This window comes from Ischnura elegans, chromosome 1 (assembly GCF_921293095.1).
Source record: "Ischnura elegans chromosome 1, ioIscEleg1.1, whole genome shotgun sequence".
NCBI lineage: Eukaryota > Metazoa > Arthropoda > Insecta > Odonata > Coenagrionidae > Ischnura > Ischnura elegans.
In genome coordinates this window covers 23,950,652-23,967,026 of record NC_060246.1, presented here as the reverse complement: position 1 = coordinate 23,967,026, position 16,375 = coordinate 23,950,652, and the positions used below count along the sequence as shown (strand labels likewise).

At 36.8% G+C, this 16,375-nt stretch overlaps 2 protein-coding genes across 2 annotated transcripts in view; one reads left to right on the top strand and one right to left on the bottom strand.

Annotated features, from left to right (window-relative positions):
- The first annotated feature begins 136 nt into the window (after nt 1-136).
- Nucleotides 137-10,860, top strand: LOC124157269 (phytanoyl-CoA dioxygenase domain-containing protein 1-like). The gene is made up of 5 exons (XM_046531847.1): nt 137-415; nt 3,717-3,854; nt 7,774-8,071; nt 8,493-8,750; nt 10,299-10,860. The coding sequence occupies exons 1-5, from the start codon at nt 392-394 to the stop codon at nt 10,496-10,498; spliced, it is 918 nt and encodes a 305-aa protein (XP_046387803.1). The 5' UTR covers nt 137-391; the 3' UTR covers nt 10,499-10,860.
- LOC124157223 overlaps nt 10,674-16,375 on the bottom strand; it is a 58,752-nt gene continuing 53,050 nt past the window's right edge. The window contains exon 13 of the mRNA XM_046531779.1: nt 10,674-11,103. Within this exon, the coding sequence (XP_046387735.1) occupies nt 11,025-11,103 (79 nt within the window). The 3' untranslated portion in view covers nt 10,674-11,024. The remainder of the gene's footprint in view (nt 11,104-16,375) is intronic.

The window sequence follows — 16,375 nt, the reverse complement described above, 5'->3', positions numbered from 1 at the left end:
CGTTCAATGATTCAATAAACATCTTTCTTTCCGGGGAAATTGAACTCGACATTCAAATTCTTAAATGTATAGCCTTGAGAATCAGTGACCTTGAACTACCATTCCGCGATTTATCTCCACAACTCTTTTAATGAGACGGAGGGCACATTCTCAATCGTCACACTTATACCACGGATCAATGGCAATGATTGCGTCTTACACATCCTTGAGACAACTACGTGGTATTTTTGCTCACACCAAGAATTATTAGGGGGGGATAGACTCATCGAATGAGTGAGCGTCTTATTCACTGCACTGGCCCTGAAACCAAGCGTAGGCGAACGCCCAGTATAACCATCAATCGCTGGAGCGTGTACACGGTTAGAGGAGAAGTCACGGGTGAGCAGCAGAAATGTCAGACACGTTGGTAGAGAAGGTAAGGAAACTTCAACTTTTGCATGAGTATTTTAAATAATATTAAAAATGATATTTTCTGGATTTGTTTCACGAGTGGGGGGTAATATAATACATTGAAAACCATGAATGATGTTCGTCAGCAGAGCTTTGCCGACAGTTTTGTCGTAGGTAACTTCCGAAGCTTCTAAATACACAAGTTATGAGATATATCACCTTGATAATAATCCTTAGTCACTCTCATACGTAGGGTAAACTATTTCTGTCTTGCATTATTCACCTCCCAGAATTGCATCGCAATTGTGACGTCCGCCGGAAGGAAAACTATTCTGCAGGTATACCTTGATCTGTAGCAAAAGCCCGTGATAACTTCTGCATTATTCACTCCAGTATGTTCCCGAAAATTAGTTATCTAATGATGAAAAATAATATCCCTAAATGGCAATATATTTTGGCGCGGAAGTCTGATACGCCGATGCAAAAATATTTTAGTTAAGTTAGTTACTGAGATTAGCGACAGATAGCAGCGACAAACGAAGAGGCATATTTAAACGCATGGAGAATACGTTATATGTGTAATGTATTAATCATGTTTAAAAGTATTCGTATGTAAGATCTTCTTCCATGATAGAATCCCGAAGAAATCGATCATTGGTTATTATCAAGATGTTAGGTCGCTTTTTTAAACGCTTTTGCGTAAATTTGTTTTCAGTCCATCAAATAGACGTGGGGAGGTCATGATTATTGGGCCAATGGTAAGGGGAAGTGTGCATTATTTTAATAAGTTCGCACTTGATTTTTCCCGTGTATTATTCACTTTATTTACCTGTATTATTTTGTCAGTAATTTCATCAAAGCAAATTTTTATTGAAGCATGATTAAAATTTAATAATTTCTGGTTTTAGTCATATCAGTCAATTATTGGAAAAAACATTTTCAATGGAAAAATTCATCTAAGAATTAATTTTTATGAAGGAAAGGGAAAGTTGGTCTGTTTTCATTCAAATAAATGGTGATAAAAAGATGGTAAGAGATATCGCCACTGCCTTCACTGCAAATAAATGCAGTGCTTATGCAATAAATGCAATGTTTAAGAACAAAGTTAACTGAAGTATGAAGAGATAAGTTATTGAAACTTTTCCTAGTGCTCATAATATCTACCTCATTTCCAGTCAAGATTAAACACCTCTAATTTTTTTCTTTCTTTTACCCTACCTTCATTTAAGTTGGAATCAAAACTGACCATATGCATGAGCTTTCTGTCATTATCAAGATTACCTCATTACCAATAATGGGGAAACTTAATCAATTATAAAGTAGAAATACACTTGCTTCTTTGCTGTACACATAGTTCACAGCACATCTGACATTGGACAACCCTAGAAGCCCTGCTATGAGGCCTTAGGACTTATCTGGGAAACAGCTGTACATCTGTGTGGGGTGGGAGGCAAGGGGCCCTTTGCTAGTGCTAAACAAAACTGAGCGACTACTCTGTGAACTCTCGGTCCAATATTACAAAAATTATCTTTAACTGGCACATCTCAGTCATAAGGCACATCAAATGCTTCTATCAGTCAGATAGATATTGAATCTCCCTTTAATAGATACCAGGGTGCACTATATACTTAATGAGATTAGTTTAATATATTGCCCTAGTGAAATTCCTTTGGAGCATCCTGGTTAAGTAGAATGTATTATGCCCTTGCCTTTTTGGACATCATATTGCAGATTCCTAGGGTTCTTTAGGGAAACCATAACAAGAGCGATACCTTTCTGAGGCAGCCCAGAAAAGCCTCAAATAATAAGGAAAAGAACATAGAAAATCTATGTATTTGGGATGGATGGAACTACTGAGGCTCATTCACTGGCTTAAGCATATCCACCTTTCCACTGACACAGAGCTATACCCAGGGGGGCGCAATAAGTTCCGTTATTTTGGGGGTTCATTACTTTTATATGGCACGTTGGTGGAATGTAATACTTCTCAGGGATAATTAGTGAGAGGTCTGATATGCATCGATAAGTGGGTTTCAGGTATTCAACAATTATTTTTCAACACTGTTAAGCTATGGAAATAAAAACTTTCATTGGTGAGCCACCTTTAACATTACCATCTTTTCAAGGTGAACATCCCCACTTAATCCGCCACTTGCTTTACCCTTGTTAACTGCTAGTAATTGGTTTCCAAACCCTATCATGTATTCCAGCTTCAAACACTTTCTTCTCTATGTAAATGAAAGCCAAAACCCAGCATTATTACTTGTAAGTAGTAAAGGCATCAGGAAGAGAATTGCATTGGCAAATAAGGTGTTCATGAGGAGGAAGGAGCTTATGAGGTGTTCGCTATGTATGAATTTAAAGAATAGGTTGGTGAAGAAACACTTAGGAAGGCGGATGAGAGAAGACTGGAGGCATTTTAGATGCGGATGTGGTGAAGAATGGAGAAGGTGGAGTGGATGGAGAGGAGGAGGAACAATGAAGTGCTGGACATGGTGGGTGAGGAGAGGCAGCTTTTAGATAAGATACAGAGGAAACTGAAGTTATAGATGGAGAGAGGTCATAGCAGGGAAGGGATCTTGAAAACAGTGTTAGAGGGAAGAATGTTAGGGAAACGAGGGAGAGGAAGTGTGAGAATAGGAATTTTTCGATGGAATGAAAGGGAGTAGGCCTTACAGTGAATTGAAGAAGGCAGTGCTGGAAGGATAGGGAGGCTCCCAGATCACTTCTTTAGTACTCCATGGAAACCTACCTTAATTGCCTGAATACTTTAATAATATTTAAAATTCTTCATAAAATACTTGATAATTACTTGAACAGTGCTTGAAACCCCAACTAATGGATATGCAGTTGTTAGAGAGTGGTTTATGTGATCAGATAGCATTGATTCCTTTTGATGCTTGACATATTGTCTCCCCCCATAGCTGCTTTATGTCTAACAGGACACTTTTTGTCAGTACAAGCTATGAGCCCCATGGAAGGGAGGCAGAGGAAGATATTTGCGTGAAAAGGAAAAAAGAATTGATACCATTTAAACACTGTCCAAGGCGCCATATTTCAAACCACCACTGATCTCCTTGCCCAACTTACAAGCTGAAATAACCTATTTTCTTGCTTGATATGAAGCAAGTATTCATGTTATGTAATTGAATTTTTGCCTAGTGTAATCATCATTGATTTTGAACTAAACTGACCTTTATTATTGAATTGATATTTTTAGAATTTCTTTTCCTTAAAATTGGTGAAATATTAATAACAACTTCCACGACATCGTGCCACATATCATACAAGATATCCTTATAATTGTTTTCTTTTGAATTCAACAGTTCCTTCAAGATGGTTTTGTGATCCTTGAAGACTTTTTGAATGAAGAAGAAGTTGAAGAGCTGAGAAAAGCCGGAGAGGCTCTAGCTGAGAACATTCCAGACAATGACATTCATACTTTTAAGTCAGGAGAGGAAAAGGTAAGGCTACCATTTTTAAATTTCAGGAACTACATGTACATTATATACATAAAATGCAAAATACAGCAGACTCCCGATTATCCGGCTGCGGTTTATCGGTGCATGATTTTCACTATCGCTCAATATTTACCGCGATCTTTATAGAAAAATAAATTCGGACGCACACTCATCGGAATCACTGCATTAATGCTAGGATACACCGGGCTTATTATTTACCTTAAAATACCCTTCGTAAAACGGAAGCAATCGCACGCTAGCTGCATTCACTGGAGCACCGTGTTCCTGTTTTCCAAGCCTCGCAGTGCGCGAACACGCTCCGTGATCACTGATACACGTCCCACAGCAGTTGCAACCCGGGCAACTGGTGCAAGATGTGACTACGTGATATGGTGCCTGACAGTATAGTTTCCGACGTCGAGCAGATGTTTTGAAGCATTCGGAAAAACCACTTTTCTGTTTCCGTGATCACAGAGACACGGATGTGTGGTTTCTGAAACCAGGCCTTACATGGAGCATTAATAATATGAGTACAACCATGTTATTGCCGCTAAAAAGGTCACGAACTGGCAAAGAAAGCTCTCAATGAGTACGGGAAGCACTCTAAAATAACAGAATAACTGTATAAATTGTTTGTTTTACGTAAATTATGAACATTACAAGACATTGAAGTGAAAGTTTGGGTTATCCGTGTTTTCCGATTATTCGTGCCGTTTCTCCCCATCATTAGGTCGGATAATCGGGAGTGTACTGTACTTTAGGTATCAATGAGCCTATTGCTATTACCCTATCAATCTAATCGTGCTGAAAAACTGTTAACGGAACATCTTCTGTTAAACATATTTATCACGTGTGAAAACTCTTCTCGGGATACCGCACGGGTAAGATTATATGAGGGTGCTCTCATACAATCTTCCCCGTGCGGTGTATCCCGAGAAGAGTTTTTACATGTTGTTCGCTGGGAAAGTGTAAAGTCTTATATATTTATCATGGCTAACATTTTCTTAGCATTGTGAATGCGTAGGTTTCCGCGGTGTCAAGGTTCCAAAATCTCCATTTATTTGGTGCTACCGTGTCGGTTTTTTCTTGATGACAACAGTTTCGCTGGCACTGCTGCCAACATCTTCAGGTTGAAGATGCTGGTCCACGATTTTTGCCCTCCATATATAGTGGCTCAGTCCCGCCAGCTGTGGCTGCTGCTCTCTCAGAAACTGTTGTCATCAAGAAACAACCGATGCGGGAGCACCAAAAAAATGGAGATTTAGTTTTCTTAGCATTTCTACAAAACCATTTGGGGAAATTAATTTCATAATGAAAACCTTAAAAAAGTGCATATTACCGCAGAGTAAGTACATACACATATATGCTTACTCTACGGTAATATGCAATTATGGTATTATGCACTTGCGGTAAATGGTAATATTATTATAGAGTGAGTATAAATACTTACTCTATGATATTACTCGTTAGTTATTGGTATTGCACCTCATTACCATCATAATGTTTGTTAACTTTTCAACTTAACACACATTATTGTGTTAATGAATTGACTTCAATCTCATTAATCAAAGACATTATGTATTGAACATTTTGAGAAGTGTATGAAGAATTATAAAATATAAATTTAAATTGATAATCATTAAGGGTTCCATCATGATATGCACAATCATGCATTAAGGCCTGTTTACACGATACATTAACCTGTACGAGTTAATGTACGTTTGCGTTAATGACTTCTGTGGACTGGAATGGAACATGTACAAATGCATGAACCAAATTAGAACAGGTTCTATTTTCTTTGCATGCATTCGCACAAGTTGGGTGGTTACACGGTGCATTTTGGCGTTCATACATTTAGACATTAACCCGTACGTGTTAATGTACCGTGTAAACAGGCCTTTAAAGCATTTTTGGATGGATGTGATTATGATACACGCTTGAAGAATGTCAAATTTGCTATAAAACTTCCTGTATGTTTGCAATGGTTTTGAATGTGGTTAGGCTAAAAGGAGCAGGAGGCTTGGACAGAAGGGAAGAGATGAGGAAGGGTTAAGTGAGGAGCAGGCAGACAAATATCAGGGAAGCCATTCAGTGGGATGGAAATGAGCCAGCCCAAGCAGAGCATATCTTTGTTAGCAAAGAAATGTGACCTTCCACATCCTTCAATGTATGTCGTACACACTTTAGATCCTGGTAAAAACCTGCTTACAAGAATGAGATTTCGTGAGCACTTTCATTCCTTCCATGCGTCAAAACCACTACCACCATACAGGAAGTTTTTTTTTTAGAGAGTTTGACATCCTTCAAGCAAGCAATGTCAAATTGCTGGGTCAAAATGGACCAAATCTAATGCATTCCAATAGCTGTAACTTTCATTTTAATTAATCAATTTGAACTTATTGTTTGATGTAAAGCTCGTACATGTATTGGTATATTGAGGGATATGCTATTTAATCTTCTTTTGATGGAATAAAACTCATGATCATTCACTCATAACATAGCAAAATTAATAATAATTATGCCATAAAATAATTATGAAAAAATTATTTTATTGCTGCAACAATCCTCCATACTTATGCCAAATCTTATCCAGATCCCAAAATGGCAAAGTGTTGCAATGGCTGAAATGGGTGTCATTTCATTCTTTTGATCTGAAACATGGTTCAATTGACATTTAGTGTTTAAAATTTAACACCACAAGTTTTTAAAGTGGATAAGAATTTTTAAAATAAAATTGCTGTCATGTTAAATAACTTGCAAATCCAAAATATTCACAATGATAAGTAAATATTGCATGCCATGCAAGCAAGTACAGCTCAACATTCCAATTACAAATGCACTGCTTTGCCAAGGCAGGATCAAGCAGTGGATTGAGGAGTGTTCCTAGTAATATCAGGAAAAATTGGCAATTCTTAAGGTGGCTGTCCAAAATTAAATGATAAACTAAACTTAGTAAACCATGTTTAAAAATAATTTTATTTTTAAAAAGTGACTTTAGTATATGCATAAAAAAGTGACTTTTAGATATTATGAATATCTAAAAGTCTTTTTTTAAGCATGTCAGACCTCAGATGCATAATCAATGCAATGTATTGTATACCACCAAGGTGCCGCAGAAGGTGAAGATCCCATCCCCTCAAAATAACAATACTTATCTGCCCCTGTTTGGATCAAAGTAATAGCTGACGTAGCAATAGAATAATTTTTTTTTCATTATTTTCTGAATTGGTGGTAGGTCATAAGTTAGTGTAAAATACTTTAACTATGAAGCTTTATTCCATCAAAAGAAGATTAATTAATGTACTATTTATTAGGTCTATGAATTAACTTAACTCAATAATTCAAATAGTTACAGTATTAATTGATATTCATCAAAACAAAAGTTACAGGTAATATAGTATGCATTTCAGAGTTGCTAATTATTAGTAAAAGAAAAAGGAATTTTGTAACCAAAAGATTTGACAATTATCCTTGTTGATATCAGAGAGTTAATATTCACACTTACACTGTTCAATATGTTTCATAAACCAAGTTTCTTGAAAATCAGAGAACATTAGAGAGCACAAGATTTATCCACGGTCGATACGACATAGAATTTGCTAATTATTTATTGGCAAGACAAATGCAAAATAAAGTGAATCAAATGATGAAACTGCTTTTTCATTTGTCAACATTCCTGGATTCATCTTTTCTAAAGTGTAATCAATGTACACAGTTGAACTGAAAAGCACGACAGTTATCGAAATTTAATTGAGTTTCAGAGTGGAAGAAGCTTTTGTTTTTACGAATATTGCTCTTAAGTAATGATCTCAAATTGTTACTTGCTGGCTAACTAACCATCTCAAAGGCAAATGTGTATTTACCCATTGATAGGGGTTAATCAACTGAACGATAGTATAAAGAAATACTCTTTGTTTTTCAGAGAAAAGACCAGTACTTCTTGGACAGTGCGGATAAAGTAAGCTATTTTTATGAAACTTCAGTCACAGAAAATGGAAACCTTGACTCCAACATGAATGGAGATGCAGAAACTGGCAAAACAAGTGCACCACGTAATTTGCTGAACAAGGTTGGCCATGCCCTTCACAAGCACCATCCAGTATTCGGAAGGGTCGCCTCATCCACTCCTGTGAGAGAGATTTGTTACCGTCTTGGACTGGAAGACCCAGCCATTGCACAGAGCATGTACATATACAAGAATCCTAAGATTGGAGGTGAAGGTTAGTGCTTATTCTGCATTTAAGATTTTATTGAAATTACTCTTAAAATATTAGTAAGACCTTGACCCATGAGAGCTATCCTGAACATTTTCTTACCACGTGTTTGGTCAGATGAAGTAAGAACTGTGAACTAGTAACATTGAACTAATAAGACATACCTCCACCACTCTCGTCTCCAATACGTGCCTCATTTGTCTGTTCCTGCAATGTTACAGCAATTCTCAGCTGTCTGCCTCAGCACCTTTCTGAAACACTAAAAATAGGATAGGCTATGACTCGGCAATAATAGTATTCTTGATTCAGAAGATATTTCATTGGAACTGCAAGCCTCTGCAAATACTATAGCTCAATAGAAAAAGTGTATATTTAATTGATTTGTAATGCATATAACCTAATAACTTACATTATTTCAAATTGTCAGTGCTCCCACATCAAGATGCTAGCTATTTGTATGCAGAGCCACCATCAGCCCTCGTTGGCTTCTGGATAGCGCTGGATGATGCTACGACAAAGAATGGGTGTCTCTGGTTTGCTTCTGGCTCACACAAGTCAGGAGTGCACAGGCGTTTTATGCGCACCATAGATAATACAACTGGCTCAAATGAAGTGCACCTTGCCTACGATTCTCCTGCTCCATCATATCCTTCGTCAATATTTCGTCCAGTACCAGTCAAGAAGGGTATGTTACACACAGAATTTTACAATTTAGCTTCTATGTTCATTTTAACCCCTTTAATGGAAATGGGTGACTGATGAATTCTTGGGAGACTGTTCTCTCTGTACCTAATGCTTTTATGTATTTGGATTTTCATAGTGTATTATTGATGAAAGTTTTCTCTCTACTGCAACTAAATTAACTGTAAACTACCCTAATTTCATCCTGTGCACTAATTAAAATAACGGCATTAACTGCTTTAAATCTTTTAACCTGCTAAACATTTTTGCGTAAATGACATGGTGTACTATATTTATTGGCATTGTCATTTCATAAGAAAGATTGCACTGCCTGAAATCAAAGCTGGAGAGTGCAACAGCAATTTGGCTCACATTTCAGTACACAGTTAAATGTAAGAAGTTATCTACACTGACCACAGAATAAAGTTATGCAGAAGGCAGTTCATGCTAAAACCAGGACATATTACATCATAGTCCAGGAAAATAAATTTTCTTCAGTGGAAGCATTCAATGTTCAATTATCATTTTGATCATCCTCTGAACATTCTTACTCCAAGCTATTACAGCAGACTCCCGATTATCCGGAGTTTATGCGTTCATGATTTTTACTCTCGCTCAATTTTTTCCTCGATCTTTATAAAAAAATAAACTTGAACGCAAAATCATCGGAATTACTGCATTACTGCTAGGATAATGCGGGCTTATTATTTCCGTTGGAATCCCCTTCGTAAAATGGAAGCGATCGTGTGCTAGCTGCATTCACGGGAGCACCGTGTTCCTGTTTTCCAAGCCTTGCAGTGCGCTCCTCTAAAAAGATAGCGAACTGGAGAAAAAAAGCTCTCACTGAGTCCGGGAAGCACTCTTAAATAACAGAATAACTGCATAAATAATAATATATTGTATGTTTTGGTAAATTATGAGCATTGCAAGACATTTAAGTTAAAGATTGGATTTCCCTGCAAGTTCTTGATTTTCCATGCATGATAACATATCACCAGTCGCCGAGGATTAGAACCAGATGATGTTGCGCTAATTTTTATAGGAAAGAGAAATTATCACTTAAGAAAGGGATTACTATTTCACTCATAAAAATCCTCAAAATACTGCACAATACTTTTTAGATTAGATATAGGGCTGAAGCCTCTGCTTCAATCCTGGTTTTTGGTAGTAACTTGGCTGATGGTACCTTGTCCTAAAAATTAAGTCGTGCATGATTGATGTCTCAAAAATTTTAATGCCAGTCAACTATTCACTGGAATGAATTGTTAAGAAAAATTAATTTTCACAAAAAATCTTATCTTAAACCCTGAAAATTGATAAAATTGTCCATATAGAATTAATAAGCCAACTGTTAAGTATATGCTGTGTTAAATTTCAAATAGACTATGCAAAGGATAACTTATTTCTGATCCCATTAACCTTACTATTCCTCTGTCTTGTTCTTCACTTGCTGCATTCATTTGATGAAGAACTATTGTGCATAGCGTATGGATTATTTGGTTTAGTTTTATTATTTGAGGCAATCTCATAATATGCTTTCTTTTTTCATTAGGTACTTGCATAGTGATTCATGGTTTGGTCTTGCATAAAAGTGATGCAAACACATCAAATGATCCTAGGCATGCATTCACCTTCCATGTACTTGACCAGAAGGGGAGCAAGTACTCACCAAGCAATTGGCTTCAACTGCCCGAAGGACAGTCCTTTGTGTCGTTGTATAGCAACAAACACAATTTACCAGCTTCTAATTAACTTTTCTTTTTCAAATTTTATCAAATAACCAACCAAAGAGTTCTTCAATTGATGATTTACACCAATTTACCTTACTTCACTAAATAATTTTAGAGGTAATTATTTTAACATGCAAGGTTTTTACTCCTGTTTAACACAACCTTGCAAACATTTTTAATGTTTTTTTTCAAGATTATTTCATTCAATTAAAGCTGATGTCGCTGAGGCAAATTGTTGATGAAAGGGATTAAATCTAATGCTTGTTGTATCTTTTCAAAGCAATTCAATGCTACAAATGGAGTATTTTTCATCGTATATGGTTTCTGACAAAGTATGAAAATTCAGATGTATGCGAAATAATAAATTTTTTAAACGTCAAAAAATAGATATTTTTATTAACAAAACTTCCATTGCACTGCCTTATGTAAGTATTTGTTAATAGTACGTACAAAAAATAAATAAAAATGACTTATGAATGAGTGAATGCAGAATGCACTGACAAGGAATTTTTTATCACAGGTTGATGAATTTCAAATTACACATGTAGTTAACCTAGGCCATTCATTACCTTCATTAGCATCATCTGAACTTCTCTAAACTGAGAAATTCCATTGGAAAGCATCAATCTGAAAAGCAAAAATGAAATATTAGCCGTACTGCAAAAACAGAAATGAAAGTCGAGTTGATATGCCCTCCCCAGCCAGCACAATGTGTAAGAAATTTTGAGTACCACAAGGGTCTGCCAGGGACAGCAAGGATATATGTAATATCCCAACCGGCACATCATAAGTTATTGAGGTAAGGTGGAAGGAAAGTTATTATAAGTAAGCAGCTTGGCATTTTCTTATGAATTTCTCACGGCCACGCAGACAAACATCCTCAGTAATGACAATATGGAGGCCTAACTTACAACACCTCCACAGATGTTATTGTTCCATCATTAGTATTCACGAAGATATTTTTTTATAAGAATTTTCCCATTCTTGGTGCTTACACATTACCAAAATAAACATTTTAAGACCATAATTTGAAAATCATTCACAGTTATAGAATGATTGCAAAACCACGGTCGTAACAAAGAAACATTTTTTCATACAAATTGTGATGCATGCTACATAAATGCCAGAAAGAAAACTCAACTATAATTTATTCATCAAGTTGCTTTGATAAAAAAATAAAATCTCGTATTGTGCAGACCTTGAACAAAGTAAGTTTGTTTCATGAATGTAGAATTTAAGTTTTGGCAATATAATTACAATTCAAATATGTATACATATTTAAATTGTAATTACATTGCCTATAGGTATATCTACACCTTCAACTATTATCTGAAGCGAGAGTGTAATGGATACAGCAATAGGCTGCTGTACTGAAGGTCACAAGTTTAATTCCTCTTAAATCTTAATTTTTTTTTTTCATCGGAAGAAAAAGGTTTACACATCATCTAAAGAGAGAGAGAGTTACTTAGAGAGAGAGAGAGAGTTTACTTAGTAAACTAGCCATTGGTGAACACAAAATGAATTATCATACTCCTTTGATTGAAATTTCAATACCATTCCGTAAAAATGCGTAATTGCATTCAGTTCACATCCTTTAAAAATGTTTTTCTTAAAACATCATAAAAAAATACCAAATAAAAAAATAAAATTACTATTAGGCACTAAGAACCAATCCCTGGCCGTCCACGATCCCACCTCCTATGCCGCTACGCTGCCAATTGGGATAACTGATTACGTAGTTAGTGCATGAGTGCTCATGACAGGCATTTGAACTTAGAACACACATGAACCTTGAATGAGCTTGTAAATTTAAAGTAAGATTTAATATGTGTACTTAATTTTTCATTAAATGTACATGAGCAAAGCCTATAAAGTGCACTGGTGTTTTACCATCACATTTACTTTTCAATGAACTATGGAGCATTTGAATGTGTCTATAATGGAGCAAGGAAATTATGCACCTGTTTTATGGTAACTGAATTAAACTAACCATCATTTTGTGTTCACCAATGGCTAATTCCCTAAGTAAACTCTATGAAGTACTTTCACAACCTAGGGGCGAAAGACTAATCGAACCATCTAGTAGCTGGTTCCCTCCGAAGTTTCCCTCAGGATAGCTTGCGCTCGGAGTCGAGTCTCATCCGGTAAAGCGAATGATTAGAGGCCTTGGGGCCGAAACGGCTTCAACCTATTCTCAAACTTTAAATGGGTGAGAGCTCCGGCTTGCTCGATTAACGAAGCCGGAGGCTGGATCGGAGTGCCTAGTGGGCCACTTTTGGTAAGCAGAACTGGTGCTGTGGGATGAACCAAACGACGGGTTAAGGCGCCCGAATCGACGCTCATGGGAAACCATGAAAGGTGTTGGTTGCTTAAGACAGCAGGACGGTGGCCATGGAAGTCGGAATCCGCTAAGGAGTGTGTAATAACTCACCTGCCGAAGCAACTAGCCCTGAAAATGGATGGCGCTGAAGCATCGTGCCTATATCCAGCCGTCGCCGCGGGGCAGATTCGTTCCGTTCGATGCTGCGACGAGTAGTTCTTTCTATTTTACTGGATCCTTTTTTATAATTGCCCTTAGAAGCTTTCCTTTCTGATCAGACACCATGTCCCTGAAACTTCACCTAACCCTTCAACCTGTCATAGGACAACTGCAGTCAACTCCACTAAACGTATGTTGTGTACTCATGTATGAATCAATATGGCATATAGTGGAATATTTGCTATTGTGAGTTGGCTACAGCACATTTAATTGCCCGTGGGGCTTGTGAGACCCTCAATTAACTACAATTCTCAAAATTAGTTAAGTTAACTCAATAAAAAATGTACATATGACCAATGACAGATGAAGTGAAGAATAACTCTGAACCTATCATGGGGAACATACATAAAAAACATTCGAGGCAGAGCCCTGAAGAAGCTGGGATTTGTCAAGCATCTTGCGGGAAGATTTTCGGGCGAAAAAGTAAGAGAAGAAATTTTGCACTTGTCTGCCCACAACTTGAATATGCAGCGAGCATATGGGATCCAGGGCTAAAAGACTCAATCTGCAAACCTAACAAAATACAAGGGAAAGCTGCGTGATCAATCAAAAATAGCTACGGGCGTACAGAAAGCATAACACATATGTTAAACAAATTACGCTACAGATTCTGAGGCATCGAGCTAGATTTACAATGCTTGAGCTGTTAAGAATACATAGGTATCTTTTAGTGAGACACAAAAAATGTCATATTTGAGCTTCCCTATGTTTCCAGGTCTGATAGAAACGATAAATTATGAGACATATTTTGCTTTACGGATAAGTATTGGAATTTGTTTTTTCTCAGAATAATAAAGGGCTTCAATAAATATGAGGTGGATCATTGTACACTCATTTCCCTTCCATTAGTTAACTGCTGGTGTCCTAACACACACACCTATTGAGGTGGCTTGCGAGGTAATATATAGATGTAGATTAATTTAGAATACAGGCATCCCCCGAGTTACGTATGTCTCGACTTACGTAAATCCGTACTTACGTAAGCGATAACCGTATTTCAAATGATTACGTTAATTTTCGAATGCGAAGGCGAAGAAGTAGATATTCGCTCGTACAACCAATGGTAGAAAAAATATCGAATAGTTATCGAGTTTTTTACGTGCTAAAAATAACAAAGTGACCCATTTTTGTCATTTCTCGAAGGAATTTTCATTAATTTCTGTAGAAAAATCGCTTATAAATCCCAAGTCAGCAATCAACAGGAAAATTTGCAGTTCTAGCGATGGATGTGGTTGCGCTCATTCCTGTACAATACAACTTGTTATACAGCATGCACACCCGAACTCTGACTTTCAAATATTTAAAAATAGTATCCTTAAGTTTGGACATTTCCATCTGTGGAATTAAAAGAAATTGAAGTTCAAGCAGAAATCTTTATTGCGGAAGAGAATTGTTTTGTGCCCATGAAACGGCCTTGAAATTTTGAGTGTTGGCAATGAACGCCGCGAAAAAGTTAAGAAAAAGTTGACACACGATATTAATTGCGTAGTTGTTTACATGTCTCTGGCGGAAAATTTTATTAAGCTGCATTTTCTCGTTCTCTCACATTGTGTGCAACTGTAAATGAATATTGCGTCATTGAAAGATTTTCCCCGCTAACTTTGTTGCACGTTTATGACGGAGTTGGCTGAATAAAAGCTCACTTTTAATTAGCTTCATGCTAATACTCTTCGATGTTTCGAGCGAAGTAAATATTCAAATGATGATATTTTCACGTTATTTTATTGAGATATGAGAGAATGAAAGTATGTTTCCGTGCGAGAAAGATTGAGTGTATGTGCGTGTGAATGTATCTAAGAATATGGTAATTTACCGGTATTTTTTGTGTGTTATTTGCTCGTAATCCTAGACACTCTTCCTACGTGTACTAACTGTGATAGTGAAACCACCAGATTCATCGATCAACGTAATATATAAAAGGCAGAAGATATAATGATTATAGGTAGGTAGACGATGCATTCTTTGGGCCCTTAGATCGCAGTATAACATAATGAATCAATTTAAGTATTCAGTTTAGTAATGTAGCGTTGAGATACCGTACTTTCCCGAATCCACGCGATCGGTCAACTCTGGGAATAATATTACGCATTTTGATTGGCAATGCTCGAGATGCAACTCACTATATTAATGTTTATCGATTTTGTATCTAATAACGTAAGAATTCGCGGTAGAGTTCATGAATATCGCAGTGAATTGAATGAAGCTTCACCGAGAATTTACCGCGCATTTCTCCGCTGAGAATTTCACTGCGTCGATCGCAATCTCTGAAGCACCAACGCAAAGGTTCGACTTACGTAAATTTCGACTTACGCAGAGTCTGCCGGAACGCATCTCTTACGTAACTCGGGGGATGCCTGTAACAATTTTTTGCAAGGTAGTGATACAGGAATGTTACACTGCTAAGATAATCAGGTATCATTCAAACAAAGTTGCACTGTTCCCTCCAAAGTAAATGAATTATTTGAAAGGTAAAATGATACTCATTTCTGAACAATCACCACTAAAAATATATTTACTAAGTTGTTTTGAATTTTACATAAAAGTTAATAACAGTAGGAGTCAACAACTTGGTAGTATTATTTAATGGGAAAGTAGCAGTGAAAGCATTATTCCTTTCGGCATAAATTCCAGTTTTATGTAATTAATGTTCACTCACAAATCTTATACATATATCAGTATCTTGGGAACAGGTCTAAAATTTGTTATGATAATGGAATGATATGTTACTTTCACAGAGCCAACCACGATTCAGTAGCCACTGTGAAGTGTTCAGGGGTTTCTCAATAGATATCAACCCTCAGAAATACAGTAGACTCTCGTTATTACGAAGTTCATGATACTGAAAAACCCGAGGTTTATAATAACGAAGTCCGTATGAATGTTTCTTTTAGGAATCATCAACAATAAAAAAAACTATATAATAAATGTGATTAAATAACGTGCAAATACATAAAAACAAAATTCATTTCAGTTTCTCAAAAGAAGAATGCGGCATAATGCATTCCAGGGTTCATATCTTCCCAAATACAGTAAGTCCTAAGTCCTCGATATACGAACTAGATGCATTCCAAGACCTAATTCGTAAGTTGATAAACCTACAGTCTGGCTGCCAAGAGTCATCCGATGACAGGCAAAATGGCGTAGTTCAGAGTAGGGTGCAAGGTTGCCAGGTAAGAAAGTGAAATGCCCATGTCACGTGTAAACAAAAGGTTTCTGTGAAGAAAGGAGCCGGAAGGGACGACAAGCATGATGGACCCAAAGGAAGAATCTCTTGTTTTCGTGATACGAAGAAAGGGCTATTTTCAGTGGTTCAGGTTATTTTGGTGCTCCATATGCATGTGAAAATGTTATATGACTAGG

What these genes read in the sequence shown, in the direction of transcription:
- LOC124157269 (XM_046531847.1), top strand. Translation starts at nt 392, where the DNA reads ATGTCAGACACGTTGGTAGAGAAG. An exon ending in CAGACACGTTGGTAGAGAAG is followed by an intron (nt 416 to 3,716) that starts GTAAGGAAACTT and finishes TGAATTCAACAG; the next exon opens with TTCCTTCAAGATGGTTTTGT. An exon ending in TCCAGTACCAGTCAAGAAGG is followed by an intron (nt 8,751 to 10,298) that starts GTATGTTACACA and finishes TTTTTTCATTAG; the next exon opens with GTACTTGCATAGTGATTCAT.